The sequence below is a fragment of the Lithobates pipiens genome, unplaced genomic scaffold (genome assembly GCF_037356315.1).
Source record: "Lithobates pipiens isolate NorthernLeopardFrog02 unplaced genomic scaffold, aLitPip1_a1.2 Scaffold_13, whole genome shotgun sequence".
Lineage (NCBI taxonomy): Eukaryota > Metazoa > Chordata > Amphibia > Anura > Ranidae > Lithobates > Lithobates pipiens.
The window spans coordinates 178,992,402-179,014,427 of NW_027507718.1; the positions used below are offsets into that span (position 1 = coordinate 178,992,402).

At 37.2% G+C, this 22,026-nt stretch overlaps 1 protein-coding gene and 1 long non-coding RNA gene across 8 annotated transcripts in view; one reads left to right on the forward strand and one right to left on the reverse strand.

Annotated features, from left to right (window-relative positions):
* CRLF1 (cytokine receptor like factor 1) overlaps positions 1–22,026 on the forward strand; it is a 206,874-nt gene that overhangs the window by 96,516 nt on the left and 88,332 nt on the right. For all 6 annotated transcript variants that reach the window (XM_077475934.1, XM_077475930.1, XM_077475929.1 and 3 more), the window contains 2 exons: positions 13,862–13,991; positions 16,254–16,423. In XM_077475934.1, coding sequence (XP_077332060.1) covers positions 13,862–13,991; positions 16,254–16,423 — 300 coding nt within the window. The remainder of the gene's footprint in view (positions 1–13,861; positions 13,992–16,253; positions 16,424–22,026) is intronic.
* LOC143974480 (uncharacterized) overlaps positions 1–22,026 on the reverse strand; it is a 116,631-nt gene that overhangs the window by 61,017 nt on the left and 33,588 nt on the right. The window contains exon 2 of one of the 2 annotated variants that reach the window (XR_013272230.1): positions 5,618–5,677. The exons of the other annotated variant lie outside the window; for it this stretch is intronic. This is a non-coding gene — a long non-coding RNA (uncharacterized LOC143974480). The remainder of the gene's footprint in view (positions 1–5,617; positions 5,678–22,026) is intronic. 2 annotated transcript variants of the gene reach the window in all.

A 22,026-nucleotide genomic window follows, 5' to 3' on the forward strand; every position in this document is an offset into this window, starting at 1 on the left:
ACTGATATATAGTGCGTTAAATGTGTAGTAACGCACTGATATATACTGCAGGAATTCTGCCCTGACAAATTAAACTGACACTAAAGTAGCAACAATCGAACAATATGTGATATTCGGGGGAAAATGCGAAAGCCGCCGGAACACCAGTCTATGGGACACTAACATGAAAAATCAAAAGAACTAATTTTAAAGGCTTATATGCAAATTACTGTCATAAAAAGTGTTTGGGGACCCGGGTCCTGCCCCAGGGGACATGTATCAATGCAATTTATTCTTTTTTTTTTTTAAACGGACGTTTTTTCGGGAGCAGTGATTTTTTTAATGCTTAAAGTGAAACAATGAAAAATAAATATTCCTTTAAATATCGTGCCTAAGGGGTGTCTATAGTATGCCTGTAAAGTGGCAAATTTTTCCTTGTTTAGAGCCCTACCACAGCAAAATGACATTTCCAAAGGAAAAATTGTCATTCAAAACTGATCGCAGCTGTAATGAATTGTCGGATCTCGGCAATATAGATAGATCTCATTGAAAAAAGGGCATGGGATCCCCCCAGTCCATTATCAGACCCTTTGGGTCTGGTATGAATATTAAGGTGACCCTTGCACCAAATTTTTTAAATAAATGGTGTAGGGGTTCCCCCCAGAATCTATACCAGACCCTTATCTGTGCATGCAACCTGGCAGGCCACAGGAAAAGATGGGGGTGCTTTCTTGCTGTACCAGGCCACATACCCTCAACATGAGACCCCAAAGCACCTTGTCCCCATGTCATCCCCACAACTCTTGCCCAGTGGATGTGGGGGTATGTGGGTGAGGGGCTTATCGGAATGTGGAAGCCCCCTTTAACAAGGCAACCCCCAGTTCCTGGCCTCCCCTCTATGTTAATTGGTAATGGGGTACCCCTACCATTTCACAAAAAAAGTGTCAAAAATGGTAAAAAAAGACAAGAGACAGCTTGGGACAAGTCCTTTATTAAAAAATAAAAAAATAAAAATGTTCCCTGACGGACCGAAAAAAAAAAAATCTGCCTCCATGGGAGGCTCCCGCTAACTGACACTTCTTCTGGGTGACAGTTCTTATATAGCTGAGGGCGGGGCCACCTGATGACATAAATGGGTGACCTCGCCCCCTCTGACACCACGGGGGCTTCCCCGTGGCTTCCCTGTCAGACCCCAAATCACCCTACCCATATTGAGGGAATGTGGCCTGGTACAGTTCGGGGGGGGGGCACTCTCTCGTTCCCCCTCTTGCCCTGTGGCTTGCCAGGTTGTGTGCTTGGATAAGAGTCTGGTATGGATTTTGGGGGGGACCCCTACGCCATTTTTTTTACATTTGGCGCAGGGTTCCCCTTAATTTCCATATCAGAGCTCAAGGGCCTGATAGCTGCAATCAGTTTTAAATGACAATTTTTCCTTTAGAAATGTCATTTTGCTGCGGTACTGTTCTAAACACGGGAAAAATGCACCACTTTACAGGCATACTATAGCTACCCCCCCAGGCATGATATTTAAAGGAATGTTTCATTTTTATTGTTTCACTTTAAGCATTGAAAAAAACCACTGCTCCCGATACATGATCATTGAGCATTGATACATGTCCCCTTGGGCAGGACTCGGGCCCCAAACACTTTTTATGATGATAACTTACATATAAGCCTTTAAAATGAGCACTTTTGATTTTTTCATGTTCGTGTCCCATAGACTTTAACGGTGTTTGTGTGTTCTACCAAATTTTGGGCCTATTTGGTATGTTCTGGTGCTAACTGAACCGCGGGGGGGGGGGGGGGGTTTGGCTCATCCCTATTGACAACATTAACATTTTGGATTTTCCTCAAGTTCTCTCTCAGGTACAGTGGTTTCCAGGAAAAATAAAGAGAACAGCAGCGGAGACAAAGATAACAAAAAAATTACGCCATAGGACTGATTTACTCAAGAAACTGATAATGTTCTCTCAAGAAATTTTTTTTTGAAGCTTCAGTTCAATTATCCCTGTTAATTATTTTCACCTGCATATGATTGGATAATTAAAGAATTTTGAGTGAACATTCTCAGCCTTATAGTCTAACCTTTCTTCACCATTATCAAAACTAAAAGAAAATATTCTGTCTTTACATAAGCTTTAAACATCATCTGGTTACTGTGGACATGTATCCAAATGTTAAAAGACTTGTTGGAATGTATAAAAGAAGAGTAAAAAACATATTGAAATACTATTCTTTCTTGGAAGAAATGCTGCTCCAGACTGCCTCCACAGTTGGTCCCAGGACCAAAGCGGTACTTCTGGTGATATGCTTTCTTCAGCTTGAGATCTTACCACCAATTTTCTGTTGAAAGAAGGGTTGGAATTCAACTTGGCTAATCCTCCCTTTAAGACAAATGCCTTGGCTTTTTCATGTGCATTGTACTGAAAGAAAACTGGAGCAGCATTTTATTGAGCAATGATAAGTATATCAGTAATGTTAACATAGGTCAACTTTAAACCACCTTGGTCTAGCTAGTTTGGAAGCTGTCACCTCTTAGCATATACCAGCTGACATTTCTGTCTGTAATTAAGTACCTTAAATGAACTACTAAAATATTGTTTAATAAGTTAAAAAATCCATGAAACATAAAGTACAGTGACTCATGGGTTATATAAGAGCACCGTTTATCATCAGTCTCTCCCATTTATTTGGCAGCTGCTAAATGTTACAGAATGTTATATTATCCAACACAATTCCTGTATACACACAATTATGCAGAACTAGATGATATAGCATCTTTTTGGGGAAATAAAAGCTTGCTTACAGTTTGGCATCCCCGGCAAGCTACTTACACAATTGATCAAGAGTTCTCGACTATTGATTTACACTGGAGTAAGCGTAACTAGTTTTGATAGTACAACATTCCTTGTGACAACTGTTACCTGCAAAACAATCTTTTCCAAACTCAAACTTTTCCCTTTACTTTATCTTCTTCCTTATCAAATGTATCAAATGTAAATACTTTGACATTTGCTAAAATAAAAAAATGTGATAAAACAGGAAATTAAGTCAATAATTTTCACACACAGTCTAACCTTGTTACCATTTTAGCACTTTTTGTGTCTCCAGTAAAAAAAAAAAAAAAAAAAAAAAACAGACAACCTCTTGACTCCCACCAACTGTTTTGATTCCATTACAGTTCACGTTATCTCACCTCTCTTTATTACTACACTTATATATCTCTTTCACCTTTTTCTCTGCAGTGTCTCCTGCCCATTTTCTTTCAAGCATGCTTTATTTAAATAATGGTTAAAAAAAACCTTCTCTAGACCCCTCATGTCTCTCCTGTCATCACATGTTTTTTCTTCTCCTTTCCTCTAAACTCCTTAAAATACATAAACATATGGAAATATCAAGCTTTCTTCCCTCAAACTCACTTGTGGACCCTGTCCAAGCTGGCTTCCACTCTCATTATTTCACAAAAACAGCCCTGACTAATGTTGCATAGTTACATAGTAGGTGAGGTTGAAAAAAGACACAAGTCCATCAAGTCCAACCCATGTGTGTGATTATATGTCAGTATTACATTGTATATCTCTGTATGTTGCGGCCGTTCAGGTGCTTATCTAATAGTTCAGTGCTCACAACCTTTCCTCATAACTAATATCCTCCAGACCCTTTATCAGCTTGGTTGCCCTTCTCTGTACTCGCTCCATTTCCAGTAAATCCTTCCTGAGGACTGGTGCCCAGAACTGGACAGCATACTCTAGGTGCGGCCAGACCAGAGTCTTGAAGAGCAGGAGAATTATCGTTTTATCTCTAGAATTGATCACCCTTTTAATGCATGCCAATATTCTGTTTGCTTTGTTAGCAGCAGCAATGCATACCATTGCTGAGCCTACCATCTACTAGGACCCCAATGTCCTTTCCCATCCTACAATCCCCCAGAGGTTCTCCCCCCCGCACATAGATTGCATTCATATTTTTGCCACCCAAATGTATGTAATGACTTATTTACCGCTACATTTTAAGGTCACCACTCTGTAAAAATATTACTAAATCAGTCTGCAACCTTGGATATGGTTTATATACACTCTGTTGCTGCAGATAATTGTTGACCAATCCTGCGGAAGAGAGTTTTGCACTATATTGCCATTGCTAATTGGAGAATTGAAATGAATACAGCCTCACTATTTGCTAAGCTAAGTGATCATTCCTTACTACTTTATTAAATCAACACTATAGTGTTGGTAAGCTTAATGGTTCCCAAGAATTATAATTTATTTACATAAGAATTACAGTCTCTAAATTTCTATCAGAATGAATGTCTCTATGCCTAGCTGCAGCAAAATAAAAGCTTAGAATCCATCAATACTGCACTTGTGCCTAGTTTTTCAAGGCCGTCTCTCTTGAATGACATATACTGAGCATGCATCAGCATCACAGAGAAACCCACTTAATCCCACATTTTCAGCCAAAGGAAAAGCTGCCTTTAGATTTGCTTCACTTGATATTTTCATAGTACATAAACTGCTGTAAAGTCTCCCTTACCGATTGTATTTACCCTTTCTTCCTTTGGATTGCAAGTGTTGTTTAGCAGTGTTCTCCTTCCCATTGTTTCATGTATTTATGCATGATTAATGCCAAAGCCAAATGTTTCTCACAGCCTCTTGGAGAACTTTCAGCATCAAAGATATTTCTTAATCTGCCACCCAACCCACCACAGCCTTTGCCTTGCAAAGTAAGGCATTCCCCATAATGCAATATAATATTTAAAAAAATACCTTTTTTCCATCCAGCATATAAAAGTTCATCATAACAAGTTGTAATGTTGAAGTGACATGTAAAAAAGTGATGGTAATATCAAAGAATTTTTTTATAAACCCACTGTATTCTGTCTAACTGTGAGATCTTCATATAAAGGCACCTCATATTTCTAATATTCTCCATTATGACAAACGTATGGACTTAATGCAACCTCTCAAAATCCCTTCATAGATTTGACTCCAGCAACCTAAATGTGTTTAGCTGAAATGAGTTGCTGCAATCTGCACTTCTCTATTGCACGTCACATAGCTTTGTTGAATATGACACTCACATTGGTTACTTTTTATAGTAAGAAAAAGGATTGCAGTGGGGGCACTTTGTGTTTGCAGAATTGTATTCTGCCTCATTTCCTGCTTTAGTAATTCAGGCCCTGAAACGTAACTAAATTTAAACTTCCAACATGTACTTACAAATGTAAATAATGGTCTCAAACTGCCTACATAAGATTAAATATCTTGAATATTTGTCTTGCTCATTATAAAATTTATTTTTCAGATTTCAAAACAAAGTTTGAATTATTGTGTTAAATTACAAACATGCACTATTTCAATAAGGCATAAGATTTTTAGAAGTATAAGAGCCTATGCAAGTGAACATCAAGCCTGGTCCAATGTAAAAGACATGAAATTATTGGTACAAGAATGACAAGAGGTCTGCACCTTTACGCCAGAATGTGAAAGGCGTCCTTATTTCAACATCCTCAATCATATAGGCATTTTATTATTATATTTTATATATACATTTAATGGCAGTAAATATACTAAGCCACATCTGCTGTTAAAACTTGGGGGAAAAAAAAAATATTTATAAGACTCCGTATGCCACTGACCTATCCAATGAATTCCTCAGTGTAGATTCTTCATATCAACAGGATAATAGAATGTCCTTGCTGAAAAAAAATGTATTTCATTTTTTATGTCTGCCAATTTTCAAAAATAAATAATATCAGGTCTGTGTACAAATTATCTCTTTCATAAATCCGGACATTTGAGCCAAATTAGAACAAAATTATCCACAGGGTATTAAAGCACACAGTGTGAGTGAACAAAAGAACATAGCATCCTCTGTACATAATATGAGCTAGTCTAGACTGTGCTGTTCTAAGCAATTATAAAAGGTAACATACCCAAATGTTAAATAAAAATAGGTTAACATGGTTAAATAGAATACTGTAGCATTAATGTTAGTCATCTTCATATACTTGTAAATCTGCACAGATTTCAGAAAGCAGTAATATTTTGAAAATAGGGCTAACTAAATAAAGTTGTACTTCTTGATATTAAGTATTTTAGGAGGACTATTACAACAACTAAGACTAGTAATGAGAAGCATGAAAATTTGGCATCAGAGACATCAGCATCAGACAGTTAGACAGAGTAGGGCATTGAGTAGAAAGTTATTTTTCAATTAAGGTAATCAAACAACACTTCCAGTACATTAACAGTTTGTACTTAGCTCTGCACTGTCTCACTCTTCTATGGAATAACTGTTCTGCGATGCCTCGTTCCCCATGCCATGCTGCGAGTTTTCTATTTTGCATGACTTATTTCATGCATCTGCCGAATTCTGTACTCAGTGTTGTAGATTTTATATCTGATGCTGCCCGTTCTGTACACTTGGCTATACATTTTCAATTCTACACTGCCCCTTGCTCTGCATGCCAGTCTCTACATTCAGTATTCCACACCGCCATACTCCATATGCCATGCTACACATTCCCTATTCCACACTGCTGCGCTCCACATTCCATGCCGGATATTCATAAACAAATGAAGCCGCGCTAATATTAACATACATAAAAATGATAGTAAGTGAACCATAAACCATAAATGATAATTTCAGTGGGATTGAGCATATAAAGTCCTTCAAACGCAGGTGAATGTGCATATGTTATACATTGAGACTGGTTGAAACAGCACCCGAACACCACTCAGACTTGTGAACCTCCACCACATGAAATACAAGTTTATCAGAAGCAAGCTAAATCGTGCTTGCGGCTTACAACCCAGCCAGGGCCTTTATCCAACACACAATGATTCTTGGTATGCAGTAAACAGGACATCAATAAGGGATAGGGCAACTCCGTTATCCGATTGCCATGGGCAAGGCAGTATTACCCAATAAATGAGAACTCACCATAGTGTAATATGTAATACACATGTTTAATAAGATAAAAAAATTTCACTTACAAAGAAGGCATAGAAAATGGCATAAATGATAAAAGAGGCGGCCGGCTAGCGAACATATGTTCTCTCGGGAACTCAGCACGATGATGTCAGCACACCACTCCTCCAGATGCATTTTCGGCACAAACTGACGCCCCAGAAAGATGTCAGTTTGTGACAAAACTCATGTCGGGAGGAGTGGTGTGCTGACATCATCACACTCAGTTCCCGAGAGGACGGATGTTCGCTAGCCAACCGGCTCTTTTGTTTATTTATTGTTATAATGCTTATCTCACTTTTAAGCCACTGCTTTTTTGCTTTAGATTTCACTTGTTTGTTTGATTTACTTATCACGGTAAGCCTTTATTTTTAATCATGCTGTATATTCACCTTATAATTCTGTGTGCCATTCCTATTATTTCCTATTCGTCATGCCATGCTGTACATTTCCTATTTTGTACTGGCTCATTCAATGCACCTGCTAGATTCAATATTCTGCACTGTAGATTTTATATCTGATGCTGACTGATTCTGGACCCTTGGCTGTGCATTTTATATTCCACACCACTCTTTACTATGCTCTGTTCTGTACATTTTATACTGCACAGTGCTCCATCCTATACCGCGTACTATAGTTTTTGTTTCACATGGATTCATTCTGTATGCTTGGTATTTTAAGCTGTCCTATTCTGTATGCAGTCCTTTACATTCCCTATTCCATATTGACTCCTCCTGCACTTACTCATAGCTATGCGTAAGCACTTTAGGTAGTGTGAAATGCGTTAGCTGATATTGCTTTGCTGTGACTTGTACCGTGTGATCCTGTTTTTACAAATAAAAGGCACAGGATTTATTTGGAGTACAGCTGTCCAGAGTTTTCTAATTATCTTCATTGGCTATATGCCTTTGCCTGCACCGGGGTCTCTTCATTCCCAGAGGAGTGTTTTTTTGTTCCTGTGGACCTGCCTGGAGCAGTGGTACCCTTTCTCTCCATTTTGACGACTCCTGTACGCTGTATTTGATGTTTTATATATCTCATCACCTCATTCTTTAAAGTGCTGTACATTCCTTGTTCCACACATCATTCTATGTACTGTGATGTACATTGTATGAACCATTCTGAACACTGTACTGTACATGAGTCCAACAGGGGGGCATTGCACCGGGTCATTAGGACTCCTAATCAAAAGGGGATTTATTCTTAAGAATAAAGCCCCCTTAAAGCAACCCTGCCACTAGCTTTTTCTTGGAAATCTAAGACCACCTTTTAAAAAAGAAGATAACCAGATTTCCAGCAGGACTAAAATGTTGCTGTATTACAGATCTCTGATTGTTGCTAGTATCTGACCTTTCTGGGTGTGTCTATTACCTGTGGACTGTGCTTTGCTTTGGCTATAGGACCCAGTAGTATAATGGGGATCCACAAGAGGAATCGCAGTGTGCATAGCGGAATAAGGTATAGGACACACCCAGGAGTTTTGGAAATTAGCAGTGGCCAGAGACCTGCAATACAGTTATGTTTTAGGCCTTTTGTCTGCCAGATAGGTATTTATGTTTTTCTTTTACAAGTTGGTCTTGTCGTTATTATCAGTCACATATAAAATGTACACATAATTTTTCTCTAACCTCTAGCCCTATCCTCAGAATCACAAACACATCTAGCTTTTCATCATCTGCCAAGGTAACTAGTGTTTGTTTGTTTTTCATGTTAGGGACCCATTAAAATGTTTTGCTATAGGGCCCTGTGATTTTGTAGTTATGACCCAGTTATCATACACATGACATTAGTTTTTGGTCTGCAGTTCAATAATCAGCTTGATGGACTGCCAGACAGATCTATTAAACCTGCTGTGTAGCCAGTTCGCTTGATAACTCCAGTAATAGCTGGGTTAGGATCCCAGCACAAATATGAAGTGGTATCTCTATCTCTGTCCCCTAAAAATGGACAGTGAGCAAGCTGGCTCTTGCTTTAAAATATTTGCCTGGATCCCCTTCTCAGTGGGCTAGCATTTCCATAAGAAGGGCCCAAAATTCTCTAACACATACTCTAGTAACTCAGAAGAAAAAAATCAGCATTTCTTAATTTAGTCACCCCCAACTGTAGTGATATTTTGGGATGATTGCCATATTACAAGAAATGAAATACATGACGTTTATTAGTATAAATTTAAAAAAATACAATCACTTCACACAGATATTAATAGACTCATGGGGATTATTTACTAAAACTGGAGAGTGCAAAATCTGGTGCAGCTCTGCATAGAAACCAATCAGGTTCCAGGTTTTATTGCCAAAGCTTTAATGAACAAGCTGAAATTAGATGCTAATACCGCATACACATGACCAAACTTTTCAACAGAAAAGGTCAGACGGAACAAATTCGCCGGACAATTCGATTGTGTGTGGGCTTCATCGGACCTTTGCTGTCTAAAAATCAGATAGACTTTAGATTTAAAACATGTTTCAAATCTTTCAGATGAACTCGAGTCCGGTCGAAAAATCAGTTCGTCTGTATGCTAGTCCGACGGACAAAAACCGACGCTAGGGCAGCTATTGGCTATGAACTTCCTTATTCTAGTCCGGTTGTACTTCATCACGTTCAAATCCGTCAGACTTTGGTGTGCTTGTGTGTGGCCAAGTCCGTTTGTTCGGAATGTCCGTCGGAACTCAGCCAAAAGTCCGTCTGGAAGACTGTCGGACATAGTCTGCTGGAAAGTCCAGTCGTGTGTACGCGGCATAATTGTCTACCATGCACAGCTGCACCAGATTCGGCGTGCACTGGTTTTAGTAAATCTCCCCCATAGGCTGGATCATTTTACCTGGGGTGGGGGTGTATGTATGCCTCATGTGCTCTCCTGGTAAATCCTTCTGCTTTTTCTCTTATTTAGCATTGCATGGCTTGTCTCCAACTAGACAAACATCTGATTATCTGAACTAATGTATTATAACACGTAATATCCGATTTGAACATCTCTAGTTGGGTCAGGGATTGCACATAAATTAGATTTATTACAAACCTGACCTATGTTTACTTTGAATCAGGTTTAGGTCAAATGTATTTAACTTTATATTCTTAATTACCTAGACAATGACTGTGTATTTAAAATGAGCATAGGCTAGCATGGAACTCACATCTTTGATTAATCAGCCCCCATATATTCCTCTGCAAAAAACATATGGGAGAAGTATTAATTAAGAGGAGTTCAAAAGAGCATATCATTGCATTTGAAAATGAAGCAGCTTTGATTCATTACTCTCTTCTGCTTTGACATTAGAGTGAATAATGATGATGGTGTTTATGATTTTGTTAACTGATACAATTCAATTGTGGACATATACTGAACTCTATTATGAGGACATGGATCAGTGTGAAATCATATTTTGCTGCGTATAGCCTTTTTATCCATATGGATCAAACTAGGTACTGTGCAAGAATACCGTAATGTCAGAATGATATGCTGAGGGATTAAAGCTTATTTTATAAAAACCCCAGAATACAAGAAAATCTTTCATCACATATGTATACGTAATATGATAGAATATTTTCTTTTCGAGGAATGTGTCAGTGTGTCAGTTGTGCTTTATTTTATTTTATCAGAATTGACTTACTTAAAACAACATTGTTTCCTAGTTGGATGTTCCAGCAAATCTTTGCTTTTCAGTGCTAGACAGTATACCATACATTTTAGTGGGACTGTTAATGGATAGCTGGCAGGATTTAATTTATTTCTTTACGCAACCAGTTTAGCTGACTTATTAGTTTGAGAATTATTTTTTTCATTTCATAGTTTAAGTTGTCTTTGTAGTGCTTGTTAATCTACTGCAAGCTTTCCTTGCTTGTACATTTTTCTTATTTACAGTAAAAACCAATGGATCCACTCTGTCACCTTTTACTTGAAATTCAACAAAATTTTGCTTTCAAAATGAGTAAATCCACGTTTAGGTAAAAACAGATACATGGAAAGTCATCTGCACAGTACTCTGATATTGAAAGATATATACAGTATGGGAGGCACATTATTTCTTATTTAATTACATTTTGCTGTTCTTGGCCACAGTTGGCTATTTAAACAAAATGTAGTAGAAATCTTAAAGTATAATCTAAAGAACAAAACTCAATGAAATTCAACTTACCAATACTCATACATGGTGGATGCATTCGTTTTTTTAGGCTTTTTCTTCTTGGTTATTAACTGAGGATCCTGCCAGTGTTAATTGACAATGCTCAGTACTTTAACTTTGGAGGAGCAGAGTTGTCACTCTACGATAGAAATTATGTTAGTACAACAGAACATCTCCTCCTCTTCTCACCTCTATAACGTGTGGGGGGGAGGGGGTGAGTGTTCTGTAGGTATACTGAACAAAAGCCAATAATACTGCTTGAGGTAACACCTGCTGCAGAGAATGCAAGACACTAAATTTCTGGAAGAATCAATATTTTTTTTGCAGTTGTTAGACAGATATGATAAAATGCTCTATTTAAAAGACTCAGAGCTCAATTCACTGAGCCTGGGTTCACACTGATGTGAGTTTACAGCGGGTTTGATGCATTTAGGAACACACAGATTTGCAGGTCATGTAAAAAGCAAAGTATTCCATGGCTTTGGTTCACATCTATGCGTCGCGAATTTGGTGCGAGAAAAAGAAAGGGTCCTGTGCATGTGGACTGCGAGTGAGATGCAAATTCCTATGGTGCAGTGGGAATTTTATCTTCATAGGCTTCAATTAAACTTGCAGTAAACTCACAACACACAGTTCACAAACCTGTGAATTGCTCACTATCTGCCTCCTGAAATTTGTGGTAAAATCGCAATAAATTTGCACATGTCCACCTCAAAATGCAAGGCAAATTTGCACCTCACACAGGACAAAAAAAGTATCAAATTCGCAGTGCATCTCAACCCAGTAGTATGACCCTAGGCTAAGTGCATAATACTGCATGAGTATTAGTGTTAAAATAACTCATGTGGTATTTTTCTCAGAAGCAGTCAAGCCACAAAAAATAACACACATTAAATAATGCATGTGCATGTGCAAATAATGCAAATATTGCATGCATTAAATGTTTTATTTTGCGGTATTTAACATGGTTTTTCCACCTTATTTTACCTCAGACCAGACCTCAGGCTGCAGCAGGAAGTGACATTTTTAGCAGTGGTATTCCTACCACTGTTATATGTGACAGTTCAGCTCAAAGATACTGGTTGTTAAGGCCGCCATCCTAACAACCATGCCTCATCCCTGCTGTCAATGGGGGATTCTCCACTGACAGCAGAATGTAAACAAAAGAGCGGATAGTAAAAAAAAAAAAGAAAAAAGGCGTGAGGCCCCCCTACAATTTATACCAGGCCCAGTACTCCTTATTCATTCACATGGGGACCAGGATCTGGGGGACCCTGTTAAAGGGGCCTTCCAGGTTCTAATAAGAACCCCCTGCCACCACTGAGCCAGGGTTGTGGGAGAGATGCCCTTGTCCTCATTAACAAAGCACCCCTCTTGTTGAGGGCCGGTATGCTTTATTATTATTTTTTAGGGGGCTGCACACTCGTCTTCCCCCCTACTCTGGCCTGCTGGACCGCATGCTCTGATAAGGGCCTGGTATGGATTTAGGGGTAAAACACATTCCATTTATTATTTTTTACTGTCTGCTCTTTTGTTTACATTCTGTTGTCAGGTGACAATTAGCAGCTGACAGCAGAGGAGTCACTAGTAAACTGTAGTGGGTGCCAGCTTCTTAACACCCAGCTAGTAATTGAATATATTCATTAAATAGCATGTGGCTAGATCATGACTTAGTTAAATAATGTATTTGTTTGTTTGTTTTTTGTGTATTGACTTTTAGACAGATTTATGTAATATTTATCAAGCTTTTTTTTCATTTTTCCGGTATATATCGCATAAACCTATAGTGAATATAGTGAAATTTTTCATATCACATGCAATATTTGGATTACGTATGTCATTTGGCAAAATGTCACATGGGATATAGTTTTGTGAAATAATTCCTCAAAAAGAGCAATGTAGATACGTTTAATGTTAGGTTTTACATACATTTAAATTATCTGAAGAATGATTACTAAATGTAATAATTGTCAGCTTAATTTGAAAATGTTTACTATAAGAATTCAGTAAAAAACAAAACAAAAAAAAAAACTTAAATTAAAAAAGAAATTGTGAAATTTAAATTAAAGGGTTTTAATTCATTATAAAAACATAATTTTTGAAAATGTAAGTATTGTGTTAGCATATTCACAAGATGCAAACATAGTCAGTCAGGACAAACTTATATTTTTGCAGAATTCTCTTTTGATAATTCTTCATATGATCTTCGTAGAAAGTGATGAAATTCACCAATATACATATATACACAGTATATAGATCTCTTCTTCTGCAGAAACAAGTCTTCCTTAAAATTGTTGGATTTTTTTCTGCTTTCCAAAGTTGATATCTAAAATGTGTTGCAGTGTTTGCCATTACCACAATATGTTAAATGTTCCTTTATTTCAGTTGAAATATTAGCTTTTTAAATGCCAGGATCCCCGCTTGGTCCAGGATGCTAATATTACTAACCAGACAATTGCAAGTGATCACAATAGCCCACTTGTCTCCTACTTTTATCTGGACACCAATATGTATTTTCAGGTGTAAAAAGGTGGATGACATTATGGGGAACACACTAGAGAAGATTTTTCCTGATTTAGCCATTTAAACCCTTCTTTAATCCTATAAAACCTCCTAGTGGGAATAATTCACATGTGGTGGATATGTTAGGATCAAGCCCATCAATGCCATATTTACTTCATTTTCTTTATTCCCTTGTTAGTTAATAACACCCCCCCCCCCCCATTATAGAGTCCTACATGAAAGAAAGCTATTTCTAACATGCCTTTTTTATTCTTTTGGCACAGTACCTCCTGAAAAACCAACCAATATTACCTGCTGGTCGAAGAATATGAAAGACCTGACCTGCAAGTGGATTCCAGGTAGTGAAGGAGAAACCTACCTACACACCAACTATACCCTGAAATACAAGCTCAGGTACTGTGCAAATGGGAAAATGTAAAAAACCTGTTTACAAGTCTTAGTGTACAAAAACAGTTGCTATGTCTTCAGCCCATATTGCTGATAGATCAGTTATGGTTTAATTCTAAGGGCAGTACACCTGCTGTTTAAATGCATTCTCCAGAATACATTGCAAAACAAGTATATGGAACAGTGCAATCTGTTTGCACTGAAGAGTTAAAAGAAATGTTGACACCTTTACATTGTCCTATACCAGGTATTTTCACGCATCAGCAGAAATTGCCCTTTTTTATCTGCTGAGCGAACTATAGCCCAGGCCTGGAAGACTCCATCTCTTGCTTTTCAAGGAGTGAAAGCCAGAATGACCGCTCTGATGGTGGATGAGTAGATGCCTAGTATTTTGAAGGATTCGCATACAAAATTCTTAAAATTCTTAAAATTTTGGGACCCTTGGATGACGTACTCCTGACCGTCTCTGCCCCTGACTAGCTATGGTCGACTGTAAACTTTGCTTGTGCAGGTCTCGCATCCGTGGTAATCGCCCTCTCCTGGGGCCTTTCTCTCTCTTTCTTCTTTCCCCTTTTTATTCCTCCTCTGTCTTTCTTTTCCTCTTCATTCTTGATATGACAGCCATTATATGGAGACTGATTTCCCTAGGGGGCAATACAGTATAACTTGTGCTATTTGCCTTTCCTCTACCCTGACCCTTTTGGGTCCAGGCAACAGTTTATAGTTATGTTAATCATTTTACGTACATACGCTTTTTCTTTTGTATGTGCCTGTTCAATATTGCCCCTGTGTGGAAAAACCATGGCTTGTCATACTCTCTCAAAACGTAATAAAAATATTGAAACAGAAATGCTGATACCGAAACATTCTTTACCTTAATGCAAGGAATGCATTAAGGTAAAAAATGTTTAGGCTTTACAACCACTTTAAGTTTTGCTTTTATATTCTACTTAAGCAATCAAAGCTGTAATTATTTAACAAGACCCAATCAGGTAAGGAACATTTTTTTTATTTTTCCAAGATTGGTTAAGATAAACCTGGTGCAATAATAATAATGCAAAAGATTTAACAAACATCTCAAAAGATAAATATATATATTTTACTTTAGAATGCAGAGTCACCCAGAGAATACTGAAATGCCTCCATCACCTCATAATAGAGAATAGTCCTGCCCTCCTTTACACGCATGCCACAATGACACTATTGGCAAACTTTGGCATTGTCAAATGGAAAGCATGCCAAAAGCTATGCAAATACTGAACTAAAAAGTAACCGAAATAAACTATATTTGTATAGGAGATTGGGGAAGGCTGCTGTTTGGGTTCGGTTCTCATACCATTTGTGTAACCCATGATAAAGTACAAAAATTGCCAACCTAAATTCAAACCCAATTGAATTCTATGGGGGCAGGTTGTGCAGAAATCTTGAATCGATTCCTATCTGCATCAGGACTGTCCAACACACAGTGATTTTTTGTTGGTGGCTCAGTGTACATATTTCAGTTTTCACCAATCAGCAGCAGCAACAAATAGCTCACTCTTTGATTTATCCCCACTTTGTCTGCTCCAACACACACTGATAAATGGCTGCTGGGAACCCTGACTTTTGTACATACACAAACCCAAAACTTAAGACAGAGCTGTAGATGTGAAGCTCCACCTGGTGACTAAACATATGACAAAACATATCAAAACATTTTTTATATTTAATTGACAAATATATACATTATACTAAATTATCATACTTTCCTATAAAACAGTAAAATGTTAGTCAAAAAAAAAAATATATATATATATATATATATATATATATATATATATATTTGGGATTTTTATTTCTTTTGAATTTTATTACAACACTTAGGTGTGGAAAGAACAATATTCATGAAACAATACTGTAAAAATGTCAACAATGTCTCAATTATTATATCTTATAAAAAAATCCAGCTTCTATTTCTTCTCTACAATTAAAACAAAATATTCAAATAACTTGCTTTAATTAGGATTTTATTTTATACCCTGGATAGTAGTGTTTTTGCAATAGAAGGTTATCAGTGAGGTTACCAGATTATTTTATATATAAAATAATATAAATTTAAACGCATTTTCTAATGATTTCATGTGCAAGATTTAAATCAGAAATGTTGTACATTTGAAATGAATATATAATGGTAAATGTGACATGATGTGTATTACATGTACCTAGAGCTCTTCTGTCTTCAGCTTGACAGAACATTTTCCCACATTAAACTGCAAACTTATTTTCCAGGTGGTATGGCAGAGATAACACATGTCAAGAATACCATACTATGGGTCAATATTCTTGCCACATTCCTAAGGATCTTGCTCTTTTCACGCCATATGAAATTTGGGTGGAGGCTTCAAACAGACTAGGATCCATCTCCTCTGACATAATAACCCTGGACATTCTTGATGTGGGTAAGATACATTAGAGCCTTCCCTATAACCAGTGGAACTTGAATTTCTTTGTATTCATTTAGTGTGATAACTTCAGTAAACTGTATATTTACAGTTGTGTTCATAAGTTTACATACCCTTGCAGAATTTATGATTTCTTGGCCATTTTTCAGAGAATATGAATGAAAACACAAAAACTTTTCTTTCACTCATGGTTAGTGTTTGGCTGAAGCCATTTATTATCAATCAACTATGTTTACTCTTTTTTAAATAATAATGATAACAGAAACTACCCAAATGACCCTGATCAAAAGTTTACATACCCCAGTTCTTAATACCGCGTATTGCCCCCTTTAATATCCTTAACAGCTTGAAGTCTTTTGTGCTATTTGTTGATGAGGCTCTTATACCTCTTGGCAAAAAGCCTAGAGTTCCTGTAAATTCTTGAGCTGTCTTGCATGAACTGCATGTTTGAGATCTCCAATGATAGCCAATGACAGGTTGACTTGGCCTTGTGTTTTGGATCATTGCCATGTTGGAATGTCCAAGTACGTCCCATGCACAGCTTCCTGGCTGATGAATGCAAAATTTCCTCCAGTTTTTTCTGATAACATACTGCATTCATCTTGCCATTATTTTTTGACTAAATCTCCTGTGCCTTTGCAGCTCACACATCCCCAAAACATCAGCAATCCACCTCCGTGTTTCACCAGAGGAATGGTGTACCTTTCATCATCGGCCTCTCCAAATGTAGTGTTTATGGTTGTGGCCGAAAAGCAAAATTTTGGTCTCATCACTCCAAATTACTTTGTGCCAGAAGGTTTGAGGTTTGTCTCTATGCTGTTTGGCCTATTGTAAGAGGGATACTTTGTGGCATTTGCATAGTAATGGCTTTCTTCTGGCGACTCGACAATGCAGCCCATCTTTCTTCAAGTGCCTCCTTAATGTGCATCTTGAAACAGCCACACCACATGTTTTCAGAGAGTCCTGTATTTCACCTGATGTTATTTGTGGGTTTTTTCTTTGCATCCTGAACAATTGTGGCTGAAATTTTAGTTGGTCTAGCTGGCTGCTGTTTGGTTTCAACAGAACCCCTCATTTTCCACTTCTTGATTAGAATTTGAACACTGATGACTGGCATCCTCAATTCCTTGAATATCTTTTTATATCTCTTTCCTGTTTTATACAGTTCAACTACCTTTTCCCGCAGATCCCTTGACAATTCTTTTGCTTTCCCCATGACTCAAAATCCAGATATGTCAGTGCAGCACTGGATGAAAGATGCAAGGGTCTGTCAGGAGTCCAGAAATGTATTGACATTTTCTACACACACACTAATTACACGCAAACAGATCACAGGTGGGGTTGGTTATGTTTACTAGCTATTCAAACCCATTTGTGTCAACTTGTGTGCATGTTATCAGTCCAATATCCCCAGGGTATGTAAACTTTTGATCAGGGTCATTTGATTAGTTTCTGTTGTCATTATGATTTAAAAAGAGTAAGCACAGTTGATTGATAATAAATGGCTTCGGCCAAACACTAACCATGAGTGAAAGAAAAGTTTTTGTGTTATCTTTCATATTCTCTGAAAGATTGCCAAGAAATCATAAATTCTGCCAGGGTATGTAAACTTATGAACACAACTGTATGTATATAAACTCTCAATAGTTATTGTGAGTTGAAAGAATGTCTGTCAATTGCTGACTTTTTTAATTGCTTCTGTGTATAATTTTACAGCTACCTTGAGCGAGCTTTTTATCACTAATGGTGATCATTAATGGTGACTACTTATAGTGTTGAAGTGATAATGGTTCTACTTTTTATTTTTTTTTATTTTTATGTGTTAACAAAATGTGTTCTGTTGATGAATTTGTATATATTCCCCTTATTTGACTATGCAGTTATTTCTTTAACTTAGCACAATAATTTTCACTTGCTAAACTAAAAAAGTGAAGTGCAGTAACCCAAAAGCTATTGCAAAGATAAATATGATTGGTTGCTGTAGGCAAGGTGTTTGCTTACCACATGCAAAGAGAGTGGCAGCTCGCACACAACTTTGAACAGGTATCTACCTGAGAACCAGATTTGCTCATTCCAAAGCTACCAGTTTATAAGAATGTAAATGATAAACATGTAGAGAATTAAAATAAAAAAAATATTTTAGTTACATCACATCTTCTTGCTCTGTTTTACTGAAAATGCAGATGTTTGATAAACAGATATAAGGCTTGGAACTGAAAATGTTAAACTATTTTAAAGATCACTAAATTATATAATATATTGTTTTAAGATGGCAGCTAAGTCAGACAATCTCCCTGCACTCTGCTAAGGATCAGTGGAAACCAATACCTTCATGTTAATAAAAATAAATAAATATAAATATATATATATATATATATATATATATATATATATATATATATATATATATATATATACACATATACATTTAGATTAATTAAACCATGATGTTGATAATATAGTGAATAAAGTCCAACAATGCTTTTTTTTTTTAATTAATATTTTTTTGCTTAATTTATTTTTACTACATGTGAAAAAAACTGTAAGAATCTATGTTGCATTTGTGTGTTTAACTTTGCCCTGCAACTTGCATAGGCAACATTTTTTGCGTGGTTGATTTTCTGTCACCACACATTGTTATCATCATTGGTCTAGCTATGAAAAAGGAAAAAACAAAGTTAAATGGTGCTCTCTTACAAACTGCAAGTGCATAAACATTAAAATGGTTAACACAACAGAACTAATAAAAAATTGCAAACACCATAAAGTGCTTAATAAACTAAAGTCCAAAATATAAATATTGATGTGTTCAAATAAAATAGTGTTCAAGCTTAACAGACAAAACCTGAATGATTTCTGGATAAGGTCTTCCTAATATTCAACGATCATCAAAAGGATTAATCTTCCACCATCAACACTGGTCACACAGTCTACTCACCAGAAAGTAGTGTCTCCCATTACAAGAGTCAAGTAAGCTTATATGGAAAATGTTGATTGGTCTCTCACTACTGTGGCTTGATCCAAAGGATGTGGAGATAGAAAATGTTGTGCCTGCCTTGATACTGGGTGGACTTGTTTAAACCCTTGATGCGGGATTGATCGTTGAATATTAGGAAGACCTTATCCAGAAATCATTCAGATTTTGTCTGTTAAGCTTGAACAAGCTTGAACAATATTTTATTTGAACACATCAACATTTATATTTTGGACTTTAGTTTATTAAGCACTTTATGGTGTTTGCAATTTTTTATTAGTTTTGTTGTGTTAACCATTTTGCACTTTGTAAGAGAGCGTGGTTTAACTAACTTGTTTGTTTTTTCCTTTTTCATTTAATTCATATAACGTGCTGCTCTCATATCCTCACGATTTTTCACGGTATACTAATTTATTACAATCGCGCGGATTGGTGGTATTTACATTTTTATTTTATTTTATTGGCCTAGATATACCAAACTATTAAAATCACCCGAAACATGAGAGAAATTTATACCGCAAGGTATTAAGAGAGAATTTGTGTTTTTTCTCCAAATTTTGGGGAAATAGTCCCAAATAAAAGGCAAAACACAATAAATGTATTATACTTTTAACATGTTATTTAGGAGACTTGTATAGTTACAGCTGCTTCTACAGGTAAAATGTGTGCTTTATTGACTTCTTGGAGCTATTTTTGCTTATTGTTAATGATGCCCCTTTTGACTTTCAGATTTTATTTTTCAAAGGCTGATTTTCTGACACCATGTTGTCTTTTCAGTGTTCCAGACTGAATTAAAAAATTGCTTAAATTCCACAGAGAAATCAGCTGCAATAAAATATTCAAAGGGGTATATACCGCTAGACTAATATTCTGTTTTTCCTCAATTAAAAGACAAGCAAAATCAAAATTTACTAGGCAGAACGTGTTAAAATATATAGCTACATTTAACAGTGGGAATACCATTTTACCTACCAGCATACAAGGCCTGGGATGGTATGTTTACTATACCAATAAGCTTAGACTGGTAGGGAAGTAATGTTTTGCTAAAACAGGCTTTAATTGCACCACATTTGGTGGATTATGGTTAAGGCAAACCACTTCAGTAAGTAACTAATTATTCTATGATATGTTTCTGGTAGAATTCCCTTTTTTTAAGAATTGCCTTTTTCTCTTTACACTTTTTGTTTTTATTACCACAGAATAATGTCCAATGTAAAAAAAAAAAAAAACTAATATAGCATTCACAAGTTTTTTTTTTTTACAGATATTACAATTGCAGCCACAGAATGGAAGCAAAAATAATTATTATACTTTTATTCCTTTTGTTTGTAGTAAGCGAATTGTTTGTTTGCCTGGTATTTTTTATTAGGTCAAACACGCATATTAATATAAAGATGTATCACAGGTTGCATCCAGGACCATTCTTCATACTAGATCCATCTTTCCAATTTATATGTCATAAAAAAAAAGGCAGATCTCAAATCACTTTAAAAAAAAAAAAAAACTTGTAAAAATACACTCACATGGTGGAAAGTGTAAAAGGGCTTTTCCACTATACAAAAAAAACGCAGCAAAATGGCGTCCTAGCTCCACCCTAGGTAATGACGTTACTGCCCACCTAACACGTTCTGTCCAATTGGCTTTCTCATACTCAAACCATAGTGACACTCTACTACCCGATGTGCACGCAGGGATTTTTTTTTTACAGCATTTATTTGAACTGTCATTAATGGGTTACATTCATAACAGCTGTGATTTCTATAGTGATTCTGTGATTGGCCCACAGCTATCACATGGTACTAGGTGCGGTGATTGGCCCAAGTTCCATATGATAGCTGCGAGCCAATCACAGCATCACTATAGTAATCACAGCTGTCATTAGGGTTGCACCGATACCGAAACTAGTACCGAGTATTTGCTGAGTACTTGTACTCTGGTAAATGTTCCGATGCCTAATCCAATAACTGGGCAGTCAGAGGATGATCGGGCTGTGGAGGGAGTTACAATCACAGATCTCCCTGTATAGATTTCAATAAAGTAGCTAACAGCCTCTTCTCCTCCTCTCCCCTCAGCCCCTTCCAGCTGCTTTATTGAAATCTATATAGGGTATCTTGTAACTCCCCCCCACTGCCGTACCAATCACCCCTGACTGTCCCTGTATACTCCCCTGTATACTCCTCCTGTCTCCCCCCCTTGTGTACTCTGCTCCTGTCCGCCCCCCCTCTGTGTACTCTGCTCCTGTCCCCCCTCCATGTACTCTGCTCCTGTCCCCCCTCCTTTTCCCCCCGGTTCTGTCCCCCTTCCATGTACTTCGCTCCTGTCCCCCCTCTTTTTACTCCACTCCTGTCCCCCCTCCCTGTACTCTGCTTCTGCCCCCCCTCAGTGTACTCTGCTCCTGTCCTCCTCTGTGTATTCCACTCCTGTCTCCCTCCTTGTACTCCGCTCCTGTTTCCTCTCCGTGTACTGCGTTCCTGTCCCCCCGCCTTGTACTCCGCTCCTGTCCCCCCTCTGTGTTAATCTTTCAGGATGGAGAGTGGAGGAAGGAGCCGGTAAATCTGTCAGCTCCTTCCTATTCCAAGTGATCACTGATTCTGTCCATTCATAACTGAGCATCGTAAACTATGTT